At 44.9% G+C, this 23,686-nt stretch overlaps 1 protein-coding gene across 1 annotated transcript; it reads right to left on the bottom strand.

The window, feature by feature from the left end:
• Positions 1-483: 483 nt before the first annotated feature.
• On the bottom strand, positions 484-23,205 carry LOC311223318 (UDP-glucuronosyltransferase 2A1-like; the record flags this gene model as incomplete). Its single annotated transcript, XM_084308110.1, has 6 exons — positions 484-769; positions 2,556-2,775; positions 2,913-3,000; positions 3,741-3,872; positions 6,210-6,358; positions 22,482-23,205. 6 exons carry the CDS (start codon positions 23,203-23,205, stop codon positions 484-486), a joined length of 1,599 nt encoding a protein of 532 aa, XP_084164236.1.
• Positions 23,206-23,686: the final 481 nt, after the last annotated feature.

The raw sequence follows: 23,686 nt of genomic DNA, 5'->3' as shown, positions 1-23,686 counted from the left end.
CGTGTTACTGTATGTACTGGGGGACACTTGAGGGGCAATGGATATTTCCATAGTAAAAAAGCATCACAAAGAACCTGTGTACTTTTTATTTGAACCAGCCAATGAACCGTTGACTTTAATGGTAATTGAATTGGCACCAGGTATTTATAATTATGCAAATTGGGGCTTGTTGAGTTTACACCTGTTGGCAATTAGAATGGTTCCTGCATGAGGCAGTGAAATGCATCCTGGGGCCAAAACTCTTGAACTGAATATGAACATGGACAAGACAATAACATTGTCTTGAGACAATGCACATCCAAACCTATGACGCCTCAAATGGTCATACTGTCTATAACTTGAGTGACTTCACATCAGAGGTTAAAGAAATCTTTAAAAATACAATGTCTTTCAGTGCAGTGGACAAAAACTAGATATTTTCTGTCTTTCTGTTCAATAGGTTCTTTTGACGAGGAGTGTTCAGTATGCAGGACTTGGAACTAGTCACTCCGCCTTGCTCTTTGTCTTTCCCTTTCTACCGCAGCACTTCCGGACGCAGAAGGTACAGGTCTTGGCGAAGAGCAGGGTGATGAGCAGGACGATGGCCAGGAGGAAGGCCAGAACGTCCAGACTGTGGTATTGGTACCACGTGAGCTCGTGGGCCTGGACCCTCAGGTGCTTTGCTCCTTTGTTCCTCATGGTGAACTCGATCCAGAACACAGCCTCGTCTATAGGGCTGATGGGCCTGTCGTGGTGGATCCTGGACAGCCGCACAGCACTCTCCTTGTACCTGTCCAAATCAAAGCGGGAAATATTTTTTATCAAAAGGCCAACAATTATTTATTTATTTATACATTATTTACTGTATAAAGGAAGCTCCTCAAATTTCAAGTCTATGAGATATTGGCACTTTTAAAGCTGTGGGGAAACTCTAAAGCGTGCCCCCTGGGTGTGGAATGGTTCTCTCCAGTGATAATCAGCATCATTAAAAGAGAATGCCACCATTTTTTAAGAATTCACATTCTCCTTCCTCCTTTGCCCCAAGACGGTTCAGTCAGTATTTGTGAACATACAGTACACCACTCTCTTAAAGCTAGAGACCAGAGAGAGGCCCCTTCAGTCGGTGATGTCACTGGGATGTAAAGTCATGAAGTACACAAAAGAATGTGTAAATAAATAGTCAACAGGCCCATTCATTGTCGGCGGAGCCTCCCCATATTCTATATCCCAGTCAAATCACACATTGGAATTATCTCTGATTTCTAGCTTCAGGAGAAAGTAGTGGATGTTCACAAACACTGACTGAACTGTCCTGGGGCACAGGGAGAACATACTGACTGAACTGTCCTGGGGCACAGGGAGAACATACTGACTGAACTGTCCTGAGGCACGGAGAACATACTGAACTGTCCTGGGGCACAGGGAGAACATACTGACTGAACTGTCCTGAGGCACAGGAAGAACATACTGACTGAACTGTCCTGGGGCACAGGGAGAACATACTGACTGAACTGTCCTGAGGCACAGGGAGAAGATACTGACTGAACTGTCCTGGGGCACAGGGAGAACATACTGACTGAACTGTCCTGGGGCACAGGAAGAACATACTGACTGAACTGTCCTGGGGCACAGGGAGAACATACTGACTGAACTGTCCTGAGGCACGGAGAACATACTGAACTGTCCTGGGGCACAGGGAGAACATACTGACTGAACTGTCCTGAGGCACAGGAAGAACATACTGACTGAACTGTCCTGGGGCACAGGGAGAACATACTGACTGAACTGTCCTGGGGCACAGGGAGAACATACTGAACTGTCCTGGGGCACAGGGAGAACATACTGACTGAACTGTCCTGAGGCACAGGAAGAACATACTGACTGAACTGTCCTGAGGCACAGGGAGAACATACTGACTGAACTGTCCTGGGGCACAGGGAGAACATACTGACTGAACTGTCCTGGGGCACAGGAAGAACATACTGACTGAACTGTCCTGGGGCACAGGGAGAACATACTGACTGAACTGTCCTGGGGCACAGGGAGAACATACTGACTGAACTGTCCTGGGGCACAGGAAGAACATGTGTGGATTTTTTAAATGGGTGCCCCCAGCCAGGTTGAACATAGCTAATGGAGACAAGGCATTCGTCTTTGTTGCTGACAAAGCTGAGAACAGATGTCCCACCAATACATCATATTGACATGTTGACATTTTAGAGTGTAGCATGCTCAAGGACAGTATGGAACATGTGGTTGATTCATGGATAACATTCACATCCTGTCTTTGAAGTTTCAAAGAAAATGTATGTCGTCACCTACCCATCACTACCTGTATCCAGAAAGCAAAGGTGCAATTTCAGTTTCGCCTATATAATTTCTCTGTTGACTTCCACACTAGAATTAGACGGGGAAACGTCACAGAAATTGAACTTTTTGTATAGATCATTAAAGAAATACGACCTAAGCATTTCTAGTAGTGCTTCGATTTTTTTGTATCTCTCAAATAAGCTACATCCAGCCATCTTCTTATCTCTCACAGACCTACAGCGGACTCTTTACGGGACAAAACCTACGACGAGTCGTTGATGACGGCATTGAGCACGTCCAGAAGACCCTGGGTGTCCATGGAGTTGAAGTCCACGATGAGCGCAGCTCCCTTGGCCTTCATGTGGACCATGTTGTGCGGCTGGTCGAGGAACATGGGGATCCCCACCATGGGGACGGCGTGGTAGATGGCTTCATAGATCCCGTTTGCCCCACCGTGGGTGATGAAGGCTCTGGTCTTGGGGTGACCTGGTATAGCGCCAAGACGGATGAAACAACAGTGCTGTATTATTGTTCAACTTTGTTCTGACGGCACAAGAAATTAGTATCGGTAAAGTGCATGACAATCATCAGGATTAAGTGGTCTGGCGGAAGCGTTTGTGTACCCAGCAGATCATTTTGAGGGAGCCAGTCGTAGACTCTGGTGTTGGCTCCCAGGGTCTCTGGTTTCTCTCCACTGAACCTCCACAGAACCTGGTAACAATGGAGATCACTTATACACACAATACACAGCATGTGACTTCATTAGCTAATGAACTATTTAGAAATTACATATTTTTTTAAATCTTACTTTATTTTCATTAGCAGGATATCAGAATGGTCATTGTGGAACACCCTACCCACAGCCGTAAAATAATGTGAATCCCTACCCACCCATCAAAAACCGCCCTCAAAGAGCACCTACGAAACTGGCCCCCGTAAATGTCCAACCCCCTCCGAATGTACAGTTTACTCCCCCTCGAATATATAGTTTCTGTTAGGATCTCTGTTAAACAGTACTGTATATTTGTATATCTTGTATGTCATAAATGTAACAGTACTGTATGTTGTGTATGTCATAAATGTCATTATGAATTGAAAATGGGGGACCCTGATGTAAACAAGATGAAAGTATTTCTCTGGTCTGCATCCCCTTAACAATTGTGTGTATTGAGCCGTACTGTATTGTACCCATTCTGCAATCTGTTGATAAAAATGTCAATCAATCAATTACCATTGGCCTTTCTTTTGATAAAAAAAAAACATTACATTCTGGGCTAGTGACATTTTAACCAAGCTAGTAGAACCTTCAAGCCTGGCTAAGTAGTGCCCAAACAAGCCAAATAGCTCAGATGAGTAGTGCCCAAAACGTGTCTTTGAACTGCCGTTCAAGCTAATTCTTGAGGTAGTCTTTCAAGTAATTTCAAGATGGTGTGGGAAGGGTTGTGTCCTACCTTCTGTGGGATCTGAGCCAGTGCTGAGGCGATCGTGTTGGCCCTCTCTGCGCTCATGTTATTCAACATGGATCCCAGGGTAAAGACCACGATGCCAGCATCTCCAGAACTCTGCACAAACTCCTCTATAGCCTAATAGAATAGAGAACCTTAAACAAATCATTTCCCATACCGTTTGGCAAGGTATCCCAAGCCGGCCTGTCTTCATACACAATATAGAATATTATTGCTAATTTTAAGAATTCAAATATATTCTTCTTGTGCTCCAGGATAGTTCAGTCAGTATTTGACTGAATCTCGTCATTAAAGAACCCAGGACGCCTATCGCAAAGAGTAGGGGTTTCCCCTACGTTCCTGGCCAAATTCCCAATCAGGGACTCTGCCATCAAGGCCACCTAATCATCCCTTCCCCTTAATTGGCTGATATCAATCCCTGTCTCCTGAGCCGTTCAGCCATTGTGTAGTGTGATGTGTGCCTGGTGCCAGTGTATGGCAGCCATTGAGCCTGCGTAGCCCAAGGTTGGGTGCTACCAGTTCAGTTATTTTTTATTTCGGGCTTTGGACACATAACAACGGTCATTCCATAAATCGTCAAAGTTTTACCAGCTGCTACCAGTGGTGGTGAAGGAGGCAATTTCCACCCTACATTGTGGGTAGTGCTTTGAGTGTCTAGAAAAGCGCCATATAAATGTAATGAATTATTATTATTATTATTTGTAAACACACCACTCACTCTAAAGAAATCTGTCCAATCAGGGATTTATTGGGACGGGGCTCTGACTTTATTTATTCCGTTTTATTTACTCATTTGTTTGTGTATTTCATGACTTGACATCTCAGACTCAGTGACATCACGACCCTGACCCTGATCTGATGTGTGGCGTTCCCCTTTGAGGAGGAACATGCTTGTGTGTTAGTGTTGATGCTGCATTCGTTTATGGTTGGAAGTGGGAAACGCGTCATGTCCAACCTATCTGTGTTTAAAGAAATCAAGAATACAATCTTCATATCTCACCAAATATAATGTCGATGTTGAAATGACGTCTAATGATGCTATGGCTTGAACTGGGGGTTGAGAAATCGTACCAGAGTTCGTGATTTTTCCTAGTAGGAAGTCAGAATGTCCAACCTCAGAGTTATAATTGAACACAGAATGATTCAGATTCCTTTATTGTCACTTATTGCAGTACTTTACAGCAAGAAGAGTGGTCCCTCGAACATAGCAGCTTCCAATAATAAAAAATGCAAACAAATTTGCATAGAATAAAAAGATGATACAGTTCAAGCTCCTCCACCGTCTATATTGGTCAAAGACTAGACTGGCGAAGATAAATCCTGGCATGGATCCCACATGCGACCGGTGCCACCAAGCCCCTGGCTCACTTATTCATATGTTTTGGCATTGTCCAGTACTGGCCCCTTTTTGGACTTCCATTTTTAAATCTTATTCAGACATATTTTTTATGAATATTGACCCATGCCATCTTATTGCATTATTTGGTCTGACACCGGAGAACGCTGCAATATCTATTGGGCAATCCAATGCCATGGCCTTTGCCTCACTCATTGCCAGACGCCTCATCCTATTCAACTGGAAGGCAGCCACTCCCCCTTCACACTTACACTGGATGAGGGATGTCATGTCTCTTATACATATAGAGAAAATCAGATTTACAACACAAGGCCACACAGATACCTTCCACAAAACATGGCAGCCCTTCCTATCTCATTTCAAAACCCATATGACTCCTTCCAAACTTGGGACCCCATGACCCCCCTCCTCCCCCTATCTACCTTCCTGACACTGCTAGCCCACGTATGGCTGGGGAGATGGCATTGTGGTGGTCTGCTAAGGGTGTTAAACTTACTTTCCATTGTATTTGTTTTACCATCTGGAAATCACGCTACTAAAATGGAGAGCATTACTTATATTATATACTATTATTACGGTCTTTCCTATTTATATATATATATATATTTTTTTTTCTCTTTTGTTTTCTTTTAATTTTACTTCATTTCTTTTTGCGTAGCTTTGTCTGCCACATCTGTACTTATGTTTAATTATTTAAATTTCTTTATTTTTTATTTTTATTTTATTTCTTATTTTTACATGTATGTTTGTCGTCGCCCTCACTGGGTGGGATGGGGTGGGATTAGGGGATAGGAATGGGGAAGGAAATGGAAGTTGTATAATTTGGATAACTGAAATGTATAAATATGTACTAATTCTTCCAATAAAAAAAGATAAACCTAAAAAAAATAATAAAAAGATGACATGGAAAAAATAAAAAGATGACTAAAATAAAGATTACTATATACTGTACAGTTCTAAAAAGTGCAGTGCAGATCAGGATGTAGATATTATACTATATACAATTTTAATAACAAAATGGCTATGTACAGTTCCCCAAATGTGTGATGTGCAAATTTTAGCAGTGTAAAAAAGTGAGTGTACTGTTGAACTCATACCTCTGGCAGGGGCTGGGCAGGCCTGCAGTGGATCCCACCAATGAACTTGAAATTCGGGAGGAAAGGACGTGGGAAGTCAAAGTCCCAGTAGCTCCTGATCAGCCACATGTCTGCTGTACCCATCATCTCACAAGCAGACGTGGGTTTGCCTGTCTCCAAGAAAAACAGGAGCAAACATGAAGTAGGTCTATCAATGGGAGGGCTCTATTTCCAATGATGATGTTGATTGGAGTCTTTTCTCAGCAGAATTCATGCTGAATACTGAATACTTCATACTGAATACCCACAGCTAATGCAAAGTCAACAGGACCACGTTCCAGTCTGTACAAGTCCTTGAAATAAATGCTCAAACCTAATCCACAGTAAATCCTTTTACTACCACACTACCAAAGGGTTAACCCTTTCACTGCGACAATACAGAAGGTTAACCCTTTCACTGCCACAAGACAAATGGTTAACCCTTTCACAACCAGTACAGAAGGTTCTGTAGTGGTAGTGAAAGGTTAACCTTCTGTAGTGTGGTAGTGAAAGCGTTAACCTTATGTAGTGGTAGTGAAAGGTTAACCTGTAATGTGGTAGTGAAAGGGTTAAGAATTCACGTTATTCCTGTGGCCCCAGTTCAGTATTTGTTAACACGCACCACTTTATCATAAAGCTATAAATCAGAGAGAAACATTGGATTTGTGATGTCACTTACTGTATATGTAAAATCTGGGACAGAATGAATGACACTGGACAGGATGGCAGTACCACAGAAGTTATTTCACCCAAATGAGGTTTATATTCTAGTATTACAGGTTTGAACCAGAATGTACAGTAGGTGTAAGAACGTAAGGTTATCCTATAACCCTAGTTATATGAGTATAGCGAGCGCTCTGCTCTTAGTGGAACTATCTCTTTATCCACTCTAATAATGAATAATTGTCTCCACATGCACACACCCATCCGCCTGGCCACACCCACATCCGCTCCTCTATATAAGCGGGGTCGTGGCCACACCATCAGCTCCTTCCCAAGTCTTTCACCACCGAAGGCGAAGACCACGGGGTCCTCAGTGAGTCAGAGCGCTCGCTATACTCATATAACTAGGGTTATAGGATAACCTTACGTTATAGATCGTATAGCTTACGCACTGCCCTTAGTGGAACACAGGAGCAGAGCGGAAGCTCGACAGATGTACCCGCTGAGGCCCCCCACAACCATCAGAACTGGGGAGGACCCGAGCCCCCTGGACCCCCCTAGTGGAGGACAGGAGGGAATCGGATCCGACTGTGCAAAGAGGGTTTAGCACCTCAAAACGCACAGGGTGAGCAGACCGTGGGACTTACCTTCACTCAGAAGGACCCGCGACCAATCAGGCACGCATCCCACATGCCACCAGGGAACGGACGGGAAGCAAAAACACCTCCGTCACAGACCCCAATATCACGGGGTCGAAGGTCAAGAACCCAACCCTGTGGCAAGGCTGTAGCAGCGGAGCGCGGAGGAGGTCCCAGCCCTAGGACAACCTGAGGGCCAGGACCCCCCGAAAAAAGGGGGCCTGGTGAGGCCAACGATTATTCTGTAAAGTAATTCAGAACTGTTATGTAAAGTAATTCAGAAATGTTCTGTAAAGTAATTCAGAACTGTAATTGTTCTATAATTTACCTTGGAACTGAAACTTGTTGTTCGGTAAAGTAATTCAGAACTGTTCTGTAAAGTAATTCAGAACTGTTCTGTCAAGTAATTCAGAAATGTTCTGTAAAGTAATTCAGAACTGTAATTGTGAAACTATTTTTAAATTCAAAGTATCAAGAGCGAAGTACTGCTCTGGGCTTTGTTATTATTTACTGTGCCTTAAAACGAATGAAACTTTAAATAGACATAGCCTACTTATTGCTGTGTTTTGTAAAGTAATTCAGAACTGTTCTGTAATGTAATTAAGAACTGTCTGCTTTAAACTACTCACTAACCACGAGAGCAAGTGAAAGCAAGACCCCATCTGTAGAGATGCAGGGGAAAAGGTGAGCAAGACCTGTGGCTCTCACACTAAACATCTCAAATAAACACACTAAACATCTAACATACTTGTTACAAAGGATCAGATTAAACCGAATATATATATTTATTTATTGATATATATTGCATAGTATTTGTATATCGTTTGATATCCCCTGTATATTCCTTGTACATATACACGGAATATCCCTTTAGCCCAGACCATAATGGTTCATTCTCCTATTGGACAGCGGTCCACCGGCGCCAGGGACCGGCCTCCGGAGCCAGGTTCAAAGTCACCGTCAAGATGCGTCTGGACATGCCCGGCCTTGCCCAGGGATACGCGACAGAAATGAGAGTGGAACTAGTTTGTTCACCGTGCGTATAAATACGGCGCAGGTGAATGTAGAAGCCCCTTAGCCCCTTACCTCCGTACCCTTCGTCCATTTAGTATGTTACCGATAAGTTGAAGCCTCACCCACGATACAACGTGCGGTGAAGTATGGCCTGTTTGGCCTCAGAATAGAGCATCGAGACCGCGTGCGAATTAATAACTGAATTGTCAGAGTTTGGCGCTATACCGTCGAGTGCGACATATTTCTATTAAGTCTTTAATAGTCTATTTGTGTATAGTGTATTGTGCGGTTAGAATTCTACAGTGACCAGCATCTCCAACGCTTTCTCGTATTAGCTAGAGTTCTTATCCAGGCTGGGCCGACCGCATGGCGCTTTCACCCGAGGAGACCTAGACGAGAGCCGTATGGACATGTACACTGGATTAATCTACCCGACGACTACATAGCCCTTTGCGGCTGGAATATATTTGCTTTGGTCCTGTGATTTATGGAGCGGATAATCGCCGACGCCTGCACGTGTTGGATTTACCTCGAGAGGAGTCAAGTCGAGTCGGCGCCCAGAGAGCCTGAGGCCGACTAGCTTTCTTCCCTGTGGAGCTACAGTCTACAAGAGAACCAAGCTGTATTCGTCTGTGGATCAAGAGGCTACTGCACCGGCTTCTGTACCTGAAGTCTCCCTAGTCATCGTTGACCAGACGTCCTACTACCGACAGATCTTCTACCCCCCCTGCTGGCTTACAACCAGTGGGAACCCCTTCCAGTATCTCCGCTATATTACTAGTGTACCATAGATATAATTCCCTAAGATTCAGGTTGTATAATTACCTCCTGCGTAACCAGAGAATGGACATTCGTTATTGATTTGCCTACGCATACTCCTTTGCCTTACAAGTGCATTCAAAGAATAATGTAAAGTATCCTATGTACCTTTTGCTCCATTAAATACTTGATTAATACCTTTGACTGGAACCGATTTCATTGTGGGAAGTGTTCATCATATTCATATATCGTGTACTGTATGGCCAGTAATTAAAGTACATAAAGCGGTAGTGGTTTAATGATACCATACTTATCAATACAGTCAGGGAATTGTACCCCTCAGTTACAATACTGCTGTGAAGTATTGTGAGAAAGACCTGTGGCTCTCACACTAAACATCTCAAATACTGCTGTGGAGTATATGAGAAAGACCTGTGGCTCTCACACTAAACATCTAAAATACTGCTGTGGAGTATATGAGAAAGACCTGTGGCTCTCACACTAAACATCTAACATACTGCTGTGGAGTATATGAGAAAGACCTGTGGCTCTCACACTAAACATCTTGTCGTATATTTATCTAAATAAAACCTGTAAATTAAACAATAGAAATTATGCACATATATGAAATAGCAAAGAACTAGGTTATTTTCTCTTAGAAAAAATAGAGACTCACAGCCATGCCAAATCACCTGTTAGGTTAACCATACATTTGAGTCAACAAGAAGGCTGTTAACTGGCCTCAGTCTAAATGGTGACAGATGGCCAAAAGCTACCTTGAGATGTACGGAGGGGAAACACTGAATACAGGTCAGGGAAGGACAAATGTGGATAGCCTTCAAATAAACTGAGACCAGCAGAAAAACGTGTTTGTGTAAGGTTTAGAAGAGATTTTATGACTACACAGCCCCACAGTTCAAAGGAAGGGTGATCGTTTCATACAGATGTACTGAGACCACAGGATGAAACCTCTTTCCCCACACAACAAAGTGGGATGGAGGGCCCAATACTTAACTTTAAGTCAGGCCTGAAGGCCAGCACCAGAGTTCTGTTTACTTTAGCTAAGCAGTTCAAACAGGCCATTATTTCAATCGGTATGAGGGTCGCATTCAGGGACACTTGGGTAGATCATTCTAAGAGAAGACTAGTTCCTGTCCCCTCTGTAAGGTCACCTTATAACGCTGTTTCGCAAGACCCAAATTACTCACTTAGAGGGGAGACCTTCTAGCCAATAGAAAAGCAGGCTCTCTGGGGTGACGGCACTGGATGGGGCCAGGGTGGGGGGGGGATTCTCTCTTCTCTATAAAACCTACAGGTTGAATGATGGAGGAGACAGAGACACGGAGACACCGACACGCAGAGAGAACGGAGAAGCAGAGATGGAGAATCCACCCCACCACAGTTCGAGAATAAGAGACGCCACTAAGAAGCCCTCCGGGAAAAGCTGATTAGAGATAGAAAATAATTGATGCTGTGAACCAGATAATTTAAGCTGTTGGATATTCCAATAAAACAACGGTCAGACTGTTTACACCTGCTGCGCTGTCTCCGCCTCCACGTGATTTCCAAAGGACCACATTTGAATGAACTGTTACTTTAACGGGAAACACAACGAGCAGAGTAAGCTATTCCACTATACATTAGAGAAAGATCATATAGCTATAACATAGAATCATTGAGAAGATACATTAATCTGGCGCCGTGACTGCCGGTCTGTACATCCGGACGGAACCCAGGACAAGGACACAACAGAACTTCAAAAACTCTCAGAGCAGAGCAACGACGCCTGACTACACCATCCTCGAGCAACAACAACCAGCAGAGGTCAAACGGTGAGTTGAAGATGTGTCTGTATTGTCAGGGTTTGTTTGGGCAGATTTCGAACAGGGGTAGGGAATGGTTGCATTGGCGCGATCGAGTTAAACGATTGAGCGCACAGCCGTATCGGCACTAATGAAATGAAGGGGATTGGCGCGATCGAGTTAAACGATTGAGCGCACAGCCGTATCGGCACTAATGAAATTAAGGGGATTGGCGCGATCGAGTTAAACGATTGAGCGCACAGCCGTATCGGCACTAATGAAATTAAGGGGATTGGCGCGATCGAGTTAAACGATTGAGCGCACAGCCGTATCGGCACTAATGAAATTAAGGGGATTGGCGCGATCGAGTTAAACGATTGAGCGCACAGCCGTATCGGCACTAATGAAATGAAGGGGATTGGCGCGATCGGGTTAAACGATTGAGCGCACAGCCGTATCGGCACTAATGAAATGAAGGGGAGACAAATCGACGTGCTAAAGACAAATCGACGTCGTACGAATCCGTTTAATTCTTACGGAACAAGAGATCTGGAGCGCGTAAGGTAGTCCTCTTAAACCTCGGAAAAATTAGCACTTGTGCACTGGGGGGTTATAAAGAACTGCGCTTATGTTCGAACTAAAAAACTGCACTTAGAAGCGATGAGGCATTATATAAGGACTTTGGTATGTAACAATGTATATATGTTGTTTAGATGAAATAGGATGACACATGCATGGTATCGTAGCTATGATCAAACGTACGTCATCATAACGCTAAACGTTGCGGATTACTATATTGCTGCAGTATACGGAATAAAGCCGTTTTATACCCGGGAAGCTACTGCTATACAAAGCAGGGCTAATACATGCTAAGCTACGTTGCAAGCTAACGGGGAATGCTTGGGGCTAATAATGTTTAGTACGACTGATGTGTTGAGATGACGGAACTTATAGCTTCATCCATGGTGCTACATGATATATAAGGTTAACCAGTGCTGAGAATGATTATGTTGCTGAATGGGAGTATGAGTGTAACTGTGCGGATGAGAGAGAATGTGTGTGAATGAGTCTGCTAGAGGTTATGACTTATGAAGTGGATGCCAGTATTTTTTATATCCTTATGATAACTCTAGGGACGGAAACGGCCGCGGGGACACCATAACACTGTCACGCGAGAACGTCGTACATACCGTATGGACGCTGCGTTGCGATATCGAATGAATTGAGTGAATGGCGAGTGAGATGGAACCAAAAGGATGTGTCACGTACTTTGGAATTTTTTGAATCAGTGGTAATAAGGTCGTGGTTTAATGTGGTAAAGATCAAAGAAAGCAGGGTTCTTCTTCTGCTTCAATGATTTAATGGCAGATCGCGGCCACCACTGATGACGTCGCTAAGAGCATCTGCTTGGTGGGGGCCTAGAGGGGGTGCGTTAGATTTGAAATACGGGGCTGGATCGGGAGCGTTAGATTTAAAATACGGAGCCGGCCGGGGCCGGACGGGCGGGCAAACGAGAAAATGATACTGTAAGGTTTATAAACGAATGCTTAATAAAGTTAAAATTATGTTATAAAGTATGACTGGGTTGTGCAAAACGTCGCGATGTGTTGTGCCGCTCAAATCAACAGGGTAGTGGGCCGTATAGGAAACGCTATTGTAAGGGGCTAGGCTAAGCTAACTAGCCGTGCTAGGCTGATCGAGCGATAGCAACATTGAGCTAAGCTAATGGGGCTAACAGTATTAAGCTAATGGTGTTAGCAGTGGACAGCTAACTATGCTAAAAATGCTAAGCTTACTATGCTAACATGCTAAAGCTACCTGTGCTAACAATGTTGCATGCTGGGAGTCTCGGGGAATATCGCGTGATGCTATTTTGGCTGGCAGCGGGACCTTGTGTGTGTAAACGTGACGTAAGCCTGTGGCGACGTCTCGCGGGAAGCCATCCTTAATGCCGGACTACGATTCGGTACAGGGAATTCTGGGAATTGGGGTTCATGTTGTGTGAGCACGTCGGCTGACGTCATGGGAGGAGTGGCTGCGTGATGACGCACTGTGGGGCAATGGGGTTGATGTGCGAATAGAGACAGCAGGGGGCGGTGTTGTCTTTGAAATGGATACACCTCTGCTGTTGCTTGGCCCTCTCTCCCTAGGTTGCCCCCCTCCTTTCCTCCATCCCTCCCTCCCTCTCTCTCCCTCCCTCGCCCCCCCTCCCTCCCATACCCCCTCCCTCACCTCACTCCCTCCCTCCCTCCCTCCCTCCCTCTCTCTCTCTCTCTCTCTCTCTCTCTCTCTCTCTCTCTCTCTCTCTCTCTCTCTCTCTCTCTCTCTCTCTCTCTCTCTCTCTCTCTCTCTCTCTCTCTCTCTCTCTCTCTCCCTCCCTCCCTCCTCTCTCTCTCTCTCTCTCCCTCCCTCCTTCTCCTCTCCTCTCCTCTCTCTCTCTCTCCCTCCCTCACCTCCTTTTCTTCCTCCATCCCTCCCTCCCATTTCCACTCCCTCCCTCCTTTTTTCCCTTTTTTATGGCTGAAATGGTACGGTATATGAGAGGATACTAGAAGTTTCATCAGGGCCCCCCTCCCCACTGTAGCCTTCCCTATAGGGTGTGCCCCCTTCCCCTCCCCCCTTCCATCCATCCTGCACTATCATAGTGGGTACCACATTCTTCTATGGTGTGTGCCCCCCCCCCCCCCGCCCCACTGTAGAGATGAGATATCATCTCCCTCTATACCATAGTGTGTGCCCCCCCATGTGGATATAGTACTCTTTTCCCTCCCTCCCTCCCTCCCTCCCTCCCTCCCTCCCTCCCTCCCTCCCTCCCTCCCTCCCTCCCTCCCTCCCTCCCTCCCTCTCCTCTCTCTCCCTCCCTCCCTCCCTCCCTCTCCTCTCTTTCCCTCCCTCCCTCCCTCCGTCCCTCTCTCCCTCCCTCCCTGCCGCCCTCTCTCCCTCCCTTTCTCCCTCCCTCCCTCTCTCCCGTTCCTGTGTGCGTATGAGTCACGTGTCCGTTCTAATGTTTGCAAACAATGCACCTTTAGATGTAGTTGTGCTGCGCTCTGCTCACGAGGACAAGTTTGTAACATGAGACGCACATGAGGTCTTTTTTCGCATTTAATTTAACCAGATGTGTGGAGGCTTATTTCCTGATACGGGTTCGAAGATAACTTCACAGTTATTGGCAATTTGTTTCCTTATATCGCTTCCTCCAGGGTTCCAACTTGTGTTGACGGACGGCAACCCTGCTCAAATATGGAGCGTCAGCGCTCTCGCTGGACTAGAAGGGTGCACTTAGTAGAGCACAGATGTCCGCCAGGACGGCAGCCACACATGATAGTGATAATAATGGATTGGATTTGTGATGCGCTTTTTGTTCGATGGGATCCCAGAGTGCTACGCTACAGGTTTAAAACAGTTATAGGGGAGAAATAGAACATGGTAAATTAGAAACATAGAATAAACGGAGGATTTAAAAAACGAGGGCGATAAAGTTAAGATAGGAGGCCGACAGTCGAAGGCCTTTTTGAACAGGTGGGGTTTCGGCCTGCCTTCTCCCTCCCCCCGTCCCCCCCTCCTCCCTTCGTCTCGCCGTCTCTCTTTTTCTTTCCCTCTCTCCCCCTCTCTCTCCCTCCCTCCCTCTCTCCCTGCATCCCTCCCTCCCCCATTCCCTTCTCCCTCCCTCCGTCCCTTGGGGTATAGTGGTGGCTTTTAGGAACTCCATGCAAAGACCATTAGTTGTATTAAGCTGTGGGTTAACTGGACCAGGCTATACGGTGAAGTCTGCTGGTTGATTCTGGAAATAGAAAGAAAATAAATAAATCTCCCTTCATAGCATCCCCCCCTCCTTCCCTCTCTGTGCCCCCCCTCCCGTCATGGCTCCCCCCCTCCCTTCATCTGTCTGTGCCCCCCCTCCCGTCATAGCTCCCCCCCTCCCTTCATCTGTCTGTGCCCCCCCTCCCTTCATCTGTCCTCCCTCTCTCCCTCCCTGTCTTCCTCCCGCTCTCCCTCCCTCCCGGTATCTCCCCTTCCCTCTGTCTATCCCTCTCTCCCAGATGGACTCTGTTGATTGATTGGTTGATTGAGAACTTTATCAGAATGGGTGCAATACAGTACGGCTCAATACACACGATTGTTAAGGGGATGCAGACCAGGGAGAGACTTTCGTCTTGTTTACATCAGGGTCCCCCATTTTCGGTTCATCAGGACGTACATGACATGCAGTTAGTTAGAGTATTCGAGTTAGGTTGCCCTTATGGTGGGCTTGAGGCAGTGGTTGTATTAAAATAGTGTTTACTTTACGGAAGGATAAGTTAATATTCATGGTCGTTTGGGAACTCCTCTTCCGTATGTATGTCTCTCCCCCCCTATGTCTCTCCTTGTATTTCTCCCTGTGTCTCTCCTTCTCTCCCTCCCTTCATTTCTCCATGTGCGCCCCCCTCGATGCCTTGCCTTCAAATGGTTTGTGGGTACGTTACGGACCGTTTCTAGTTGGGGTCCCTCCAACCCCCAGACTGGCCCTCTTGAGTGTGGTGTGTGTGTTTGGGCTGGGGGCAAGGAGTTGGAGCATTTGTTATAAGGGAGATGGGTTTTGCATTAGGTTGGTTTTGGTTAGAGACGGTTGTGGCGTGTTTTTTGTTTTTCATTTTAGGGAAGGTGCCAGTCCCCTAGTGTCCCCCTTCGGTTGGGGTCCTTGGAGGCAGGGTTGGCTTTGCGTCTTGTTGTGTGTTATTGGTTGGGTGGTTGTTTTAAACTACGTAGCTGTTATGTATGTAAAATAGGTGCCGGTACAGGTGATGGTTGGACGAGTTGTGATATTCCTTGGAAGGGGGCTTGGGGTGTTTTCATTCAGGTTCGAAACTGAGGGAAGATGCTTTGGGCTGTGAAATGACGGGTCCCTGTGGATTCAGGGATCATGGGAAATGTTGCGGTAGGTATAGTACTGGGGTTCATGAATTTAATAACGTGGACAACTGGGCTATGTAACGGTCAGGGGTTTAGTGACCTAAGTTGCTAAAGATTAATTTTTTCCCGTGATAGTGGTTGGAAGCAGTGACGCCACCAAAAAGTTTTTTTGGTGGTGTGAGGGGGTATGTGTGGAAAAATAATGTAGAATGATGTTGTATGAAGAATGTGATGAAGGCGTGAGATGTAAATGTGGTGAGAAATGTAGGAAGAAGTATAGTTTTTGATTTTCATAGTAGAAAGCAAGTAGGGAAGTTAATATTATATTTATACATAGTTAATACGCGGAGCAGTCATTTAAAGTATAAATTATGACAATTTCAACAAGGCAAAAAGAAATTGGAACAGAGGGCTAACCAAGTTTACCATTTGTTAGAATTGATAGGTTGTGTGGAACTTAATGATTATGTTCCCCAGAGAACCAAAGGTGAAAGGAACACAAAAAGGATTGGAACCTCCAGTTTCCGGTTGGACAAACGGACAAAAACAAGTAAAGCCGTATCGTTATATTCAAGTAGATCACACCGAATCTCTCTAGAAGAATTAGTATAGGAATGCCCGACATTTCCAATGCATAAATATTGAGGAAATGACAAGGGAAATGCCACTGTATTAAGTGTATGTTTTTGCTTTCTTTCTGCACAGGCTCGGCGAGGACTGGGGCTCTGACGATTTCAATACCAATTGGGGAAACGGCTATATGAGCCTTGGTATAGTATGAATGATAAGAAAATTGTCAATCCCTGTCTGCACCGGTATAAATCTGATAGTGTGGGTGAATTTTAACTCAAGTAGCGAAAAATAGGTTTGGACACAGAGAAACTTGTTCTTCCAAACGGTGATTGCAGGTGTGTTTGGAAGTGGTGAGAATGTCGGGTACACAGGAAGTTCACCTTAGTGGAACATTGATAGAAACAACTGAAGGTTTAGAAGCAATAACAATAGCAAAAGTAGACAATCTGTCTATGTCAATGACTGGAAATATCACAATAGAAGTGAAGAAGCCATGGCCAAAGAGATTCAGGCCTTTACAAAACCTTGTATTTAAGTATAAAAAAGGAGGCCGTTATTGATTGTGAAACAAAAATAAAAAACAGAAAAAGAGAGCACGAAGAGCGATGAAAAGAAGTAATGCCGACAATAGCAATAGGCTGACAACCTTTGCAGACACTCCCGTAGAAAGATTGATATCTGAAGTTAATCTGATTGAGTGGGATGTGATGGAATTTCCTCAGGTGACCAGTATAACAGAGGGACTGGAAATAATGACTTTGATTCCAATACAGGAGGTCTTACAGGAGAGAGAACCAGAGACAACGGTTTTACTCCAACCAGAACCGAGCCACACTGGAGTGTCCATTGCTGGAGACTACGATTTAACCGAGGAACAAAGAAAGCGACGGAAGCGAGCGGCGTTGTTACAGCCGTCCCACGAAGTCCACTCTGGCCGTACGGCTGAAACAGGGACCGATAGCAGGTATGGAAATGTACACAAACAGTTTCCACAGCCCAGTCCAGTCGTCCCTCGAGACCAAAGCCAGGATGAGAGGCGTGGGCCAGTGACGAGGAGCCAGACAGCGGGGGCAAGGGTGGAGGTAGAGAGGATGACGTGCCTCTCTCCAGAAAGACAAAGAGCATTCACGGAAGCGTCCGAAAGACATGAGACAGTCCGTAGAAAACTGGTGGAGAAGCAGCTGGCGGTTGACCAAGTCACACGCGAGAGGGAGGTGCTAGAACAAGAGCTGGCGAAACAGACTGTGATCATGAGTGATGTAATTTTGGAAATCATGTTTCGTACTGCAGAACAAGGACTCAGTGAACAAGAGAAGTCACCTGCCCTGTTACCTGAACAGGGAGCGGAGCAGCGAGGGAATGATGACAGCCGCAGGGGGGGTGAGTTTCCAGGCCCCTCCCAACAACAAAAGGCCCAAGGTGCGGCGGCTGGGAAGAACAGGTATGTCCCTCTCTCATCCAGACAACAGAACTGGCAGCCCCAAGGAGGGAATGGACGACAAAGAGGGGGACCGCTTGGATGGCCGGCATCAACTGAGTGCTGGAAATGTGGAGAAATCGGCCATCTCGCTCGATCATGTGGCAAAGGGTGGCGGGCTCAGCAAGAGTCCAATAGACAGCAAGAGTCCATCAGAAAACAGAGTTGCTGGACATGTGGAATGTTGGGACATTTTCAGAAGAGGTGTAAAGAGGGTGTGTCTGCAAAGGCCATAGGTTGAATAAGAACGAGGCAGGAATGCACAAGCGAAGCTAATAGTGCTCGGGAAAATAGAGTTATAAATAAGTTAAAATGGGAAAAAGGACTGATTGGAATAAAAATAGAATAAAAAATATATAGAAGCGTTGGTACATTAGATTATGAGTGGAAGCGACTAAGATGGATGTGCAACTAACAGGGAGAGATGAAATGACTGACAGATGCATGAGCCAATCGTACTAACAGTTAATTAATAGACCAATCATGGGTTTTCCTTTTTGCTACAGTGTGTCTGATCAACTCTTGCTGTGGCAGTGAGGAAAACGTAAGGGAGAAGGGTATGGTGGACGATTTTTGGTATCTCCCACCTGTACGGCCTGGCCCGGCTGCACAGATTGGAGAGAGAGAGAAAAATGGTCACCGCAATGGCTCTTGTGGTCATGTGAACTCTGAACCAGACGGTGTCAGAGAAGGGTTAAACAGTTGATATTAGACATAATATTAAACAGAGTTAATAACAAAGGACTATTTTAGTAGTGATTATACATACTTGATCCAAGGGTGGTCAAGGAGACTTTAAAAAAAAAAAAAAAAAAAAAAAAAAAATCTTTACTTCATTTCTTTTTCATTTTTAATTTTTATTTCTTAGTGGTTATGCGGGGGTATTTATGCCTCTGGCTGATAGTTTAGTTCTGTTGATGGGTGTGTTGCATGAAGGCACTCACGAATTTTTGTTTATGTTTGTTTGCAATTTTATTTTTTTTGTTTGACACTCTATTTTTTTAGGAACTGACTGGCTGGGAGGGATCTCTCGCCGGTCAGGGATAGCGGGTGGTGGTGACACAGCGGGACTGGTAGGGATGTCTAATATAATGGGCTGGAAACTAAGGGTGGACGGGAGCTGGTTCATGATTTAGTTTTCCGCTCATTGAGAGTCCAGGAGTAGTATCTGGGGAGTTGTGTAACTTTTTTGGGTTTGGTAAGTGTTGGGCGAACGTGTTTCTCTGTTTATAGGTAAGCTCTGTGGATTTTGGTCACCATTGGCCAAATAGTTTACAAGTAGGGTGCAGACGTGTGAAATTGATAATTGGCTTATGGGAGACTCTGCACCGGCTTGTTGAAGGCTGGCGGAGTGTGTGGGATGTGTGTTTAAAGGGACTGTGGTTTGTTACCATGCACATAGGTTCTGTTGGTGGTTGGCCTCGTCTAGAGCTGGCTGTCCGGACCGAGGAGGCTGTCTGGGAACAAGGTATTGATAGTGTAATAAGTGGTTATTCCACTTTCAAGGGTGGAGTGGTGATTGTGTTGAACTTGAGCTATTTGATCTAGTAAGATAGTACAGCACAAAAATGAATGAGACAAAGGTGATTTGATTGAATATTAACAATTGAAGCTGTGGAATATATAGATAACGAATTTGGAAAAAAGAGTGTTGTCAAATACAGAACAGTAAAAATGTATCTGTGCGAAAATGAGACCTTCCAATCCATTGTGTGTTTGTAAATAACAATCCAAAATGCAAAAAAGGACAGAGGGAAAATCGTTTCCTTCTGTGGAAAATCGGAGCAGTACCAAAAACTGCATACAACAAAGAAGAGGCTGTGGTTAGCACAAAATACAACAAGAAGAAAACAGCCAAAACGAGGTAGCCGTAAAGACCTCAGGAGGTTTAAACAGGGATAACTGACAGGGATGAAAGCGAAGAATAATTGAGGCCTCAGTGGTCTTTTCAAGGAGAAGAGATGATTTATGTTTGCTTGTTTGAATCTCCCTAGAAGTTTAGAGTGTTAATCTTTTGGGTAGGATGTATTAATCTTTTCTTGCAGAGTCAATTACACAAAACAGACACATTGAAGCTAAGTAAACATGGATAAAATAGTCTAAACAAAAAAGCTGTTATTGAAAGAGTGTTTCCTTGTAAAAACAGGAACAGCTTTCTTAGTCTAAAGTCATAGTAATAACTGATATTGTGTGTGACTGGGGAAGAAGCCAACGGAAAGAGTGAATGATGATTTTGTAACTGTACAGACGGAAATGGGTTTGGTAGTTCGATTTGTGTAAATTTTGGATTTTTTGAATTTTTTGAAAATATTAGCAAAAATGATAATTATGGTTTAACATGTTTAATTTAGAACATATTGGTGCTATATAGTGGGTTATGAAACCCACTAAGGGTGGATTGTCGTATATTTATCTAAATAAAACCTGTAAATTAAACAATAGAAATTATGCACATATATGAAATAGCAAAGAACTAGGTTATTTTCTCTTAGAAAAAATAGAGACTCACAGCCATGCCAAATCACCTGTTAGGTTAACCATACATTTGAGTCAACAAGAAGGCTGTTAACTGGCCTCAGTCTAAATGGTGACAGATGGCCAAAAGCTACCTTGAGATGTACGGAGGGGAAACACTGAATACAGGTCAGGGAAGGACAAATGTGGATAGCCTTCAAATAAACTGAGACCAGCAGAAAAACGTGTTTGTGTAAGGTTTAGAAGAGATTTTATGACTACACAGCCCCACAGTTCAAAGGAAGGGTGATCGTTTCATACAGATGTACTGAGACCACAGGATGAAACCTCTTTCCCCACACAACAAAGTGGGATGGAGGGCCCAATACTTAACTTTAAGTCAGGCCTGAAGGCCAGCACCAGAGTTCTGTTTACTTTAGCTAAGCAGTTCAAACAGGCCATTATTTCAATCGGTATGAGGGTCGCATTCAGGGACACTTGGGTAGATCATTCTAAGAGAAGACTAGTTCCTGTCCCCTCTGTAAGGTCACCTTGTAACGCTGTTTCGCAAGACCCAAATGACTCACTTAGAGGGGAGACCTTCTAGCCAATAGAAAAGCAGGCTCTCTGGGGTGACGGCACTGGATGGGGCCAGGGTGGGGGGGGATTCTCTCTTCTCTATAAAACCTACAGGTTGAATGATGGAGGAGACAGAGACACGGAGACACCGACACGCAGAGAGAACGGAGAAGCAGAGATGGAGAATCCACCCCACCACAGTTCGAGAATAAGAGACGCCACTAAGAAGCCCTCCGGGAAAAGCTGATTAGAGATAGAAAATAATTGATGCTGTGAACCAGATAATTTAAGCTGTTGGATATTCCAATAAAACAACGGTCAGACTGTTTACACCTGCCGCGCTGTCTCCGCCTCCACGTGATTTCCAAAGGACCACATTTGAATGAACTGTTACTTTAACGGGAAACACAACGAGCAGAGTAAGCTATTCCACTATACATTAGAGAAAGATCATATAGCTATAACATAGAATCATTGAGAAGATACATTAATCTAAAATACTGCTGTGGAGTATATGAGAAAGACCTGTGGCTCTCACACTAAACATCTAACATACTGCTGTGGAGTATATGAGAAAGACCTGTGGCTCTCACACTAAACATCTCAAATACTGCTGTGGATAAATGTGGATTCCTACAAGGGGGATTGTTTTCACTGAATATGTTCAATTTCATGATTGTATGTCTATTTTATGTTTATCAGTGACAATCAAACCGTAAACAAAGAGGCCTGATGTTAAATCCTAATATGAAGAATTCTGTGATTCTATGGATTATTTTTATTTTGTCTATTTTGCTGCTGTCTATTTTATGCAAATGTTGTGCAGATTTTATACCTACAGTACTTTTATGTCTGCACTTTATGCATTGCTCTTGATCTGCCAATTATGTGCAAATGTTATGCCTATGTCTTTTTTTACTGCTGTGAAGCATTTAGAGCTGCACGTCTTGTATGAAAGGTGCTATGCAAATAAAGTGTATTATTATTATTATTATTATTATTATTATTATTGTCTAGTATGTACCATTAGCAGCCCCACATGTGACATCCAGGTGACATCAACATTTGAGGGTTCTCTCTTTGATTTTCAGCTGGTTGGCTGGTTGGTCGGCTGGGTCACAAAAATGCTCTACTCTCTAGTGGCCACAGGTTTTGCCCTAGGAGGCTTAGATTTTGCATGGAGGTCAAGTGTGTGTACGTGTGTTTGAAGGTGTGTGGGTTCATGCCAATTGGCTAAAAGGGGGCGTGAAATTCGCGATCATTTGAATTGTATAATTTAAGGCCACATTGATTCATCCAAAGTAACCTAACAATGAAGACATGGACATTCCATTGTAACTGACCCTTCCTACCCCAATACTATACTCATTTGAAGTGCCATGTCCCAAACGACTGAGCTGCTCACCTCTAATCTCAGTGTAGTACGTATCCATTACTTGCCACAAATGGTAAAATATCAGATCCTGAGAGGTATAGAATAAAAAGTTCCACACTCTTTCTGTGAAGCTCATTCTGTCGGTCAGTTTGACCATGATACCCGGGACATAGGAGGGTGGAGCAGGGAGTTGCCCGCACAGCCTCTCCCAGGTGTGGGCGATGGAGAAGCGCAGCGTGTAGACCAGGGGAATGTCCAGTAACTCCGCCACCATGTCACTGCCAGGGAAGATGGGGTCAGACAGCAACAGGTCATACTTGGCCTCCCTCAGCCTCCCCATGACGACGTCCGACTTCAGCACCCCGTCCATGTAGTGCATGCTGAACACCATGTCCCTCTTCATCAGCTCCAAGAACCGGACGTGGATCTGGAGCAGGTTCAGGCGGCCCATCTCGTAGATGCCGAAGTGAAACCACTCCTCGACGTACTCCTCCATGTCCTCCTTGGAGATGGACACGTTAAAGGGCTCGTAGTGGAAGTGGGACGGCTCGTTGGTGTCCATGAACATGGAGGCGCTGGGAACCAGCACGGTGACCCGGTGTCCCCTGTCGACCAGCGTGGCCAGCACCGGCTTCAGGTTGATCCAGTGGCTGCCCTCGGTGAACCACACCAGGATGTTGCCACCGTTTGCGTTGCCTGTGATGCACAGTAGCAGCAGCAGCACGCATGCCGGTACACCCTGCCTCGGCGGCATGGTGTTTCTGGGGGAAAAGCCGGGTGGGTCTGAACCTTTTGAAACAATGCTCGTGCACAGACAATTATTAACTCGGGGGAGACTGGACTCTGGTTCGTAGCTGTTGTTTAAGCCTATGACACTAGTCGCCAGATCAAAGGTCCACTAGGGTAAAACGTCTGTAGGGTAAGGTCTGTAGGGGTAAAAGGTAAGGGCTGTAAAGTCAAAAGACAGTATGAATATGGCAATATAGAGAATGTTTGTGTTACACCTTTATCCTGTTCTGGAGAGCTCACGGGGTGATCCACCAGATCTCTCTATGCTATAATTATTCACTTAAATGCATGCATAGTGTAGTTGGTGGTGAAAGGGTGACTGGTACAGTAGAATACACTGGTTAGCCAGTGACATGAGAAAATTGTGCACTTTGGCACAATTGCCTAACCTCAAGAAGTTGTGTGCATATGGGCATGCACACACACGTCACGTCACGTGTGTGTGT

This window comes from Notolepis coatsorum (genome assembly GCF_963971535.1).
Source record: "Notolepis coatsorum genome assembly, chromosome: 2".
NCBI lineage: Eukaryota > Metazoa > Chordata > Actinopteri > Aulopiformes > Paralepididae > Notolepis > Notolepis coatsorum.
Note: the sequence above shows the minus strand (reverse complement) of the source record. Positions and strands in the feature narration are given on the sequence as shown.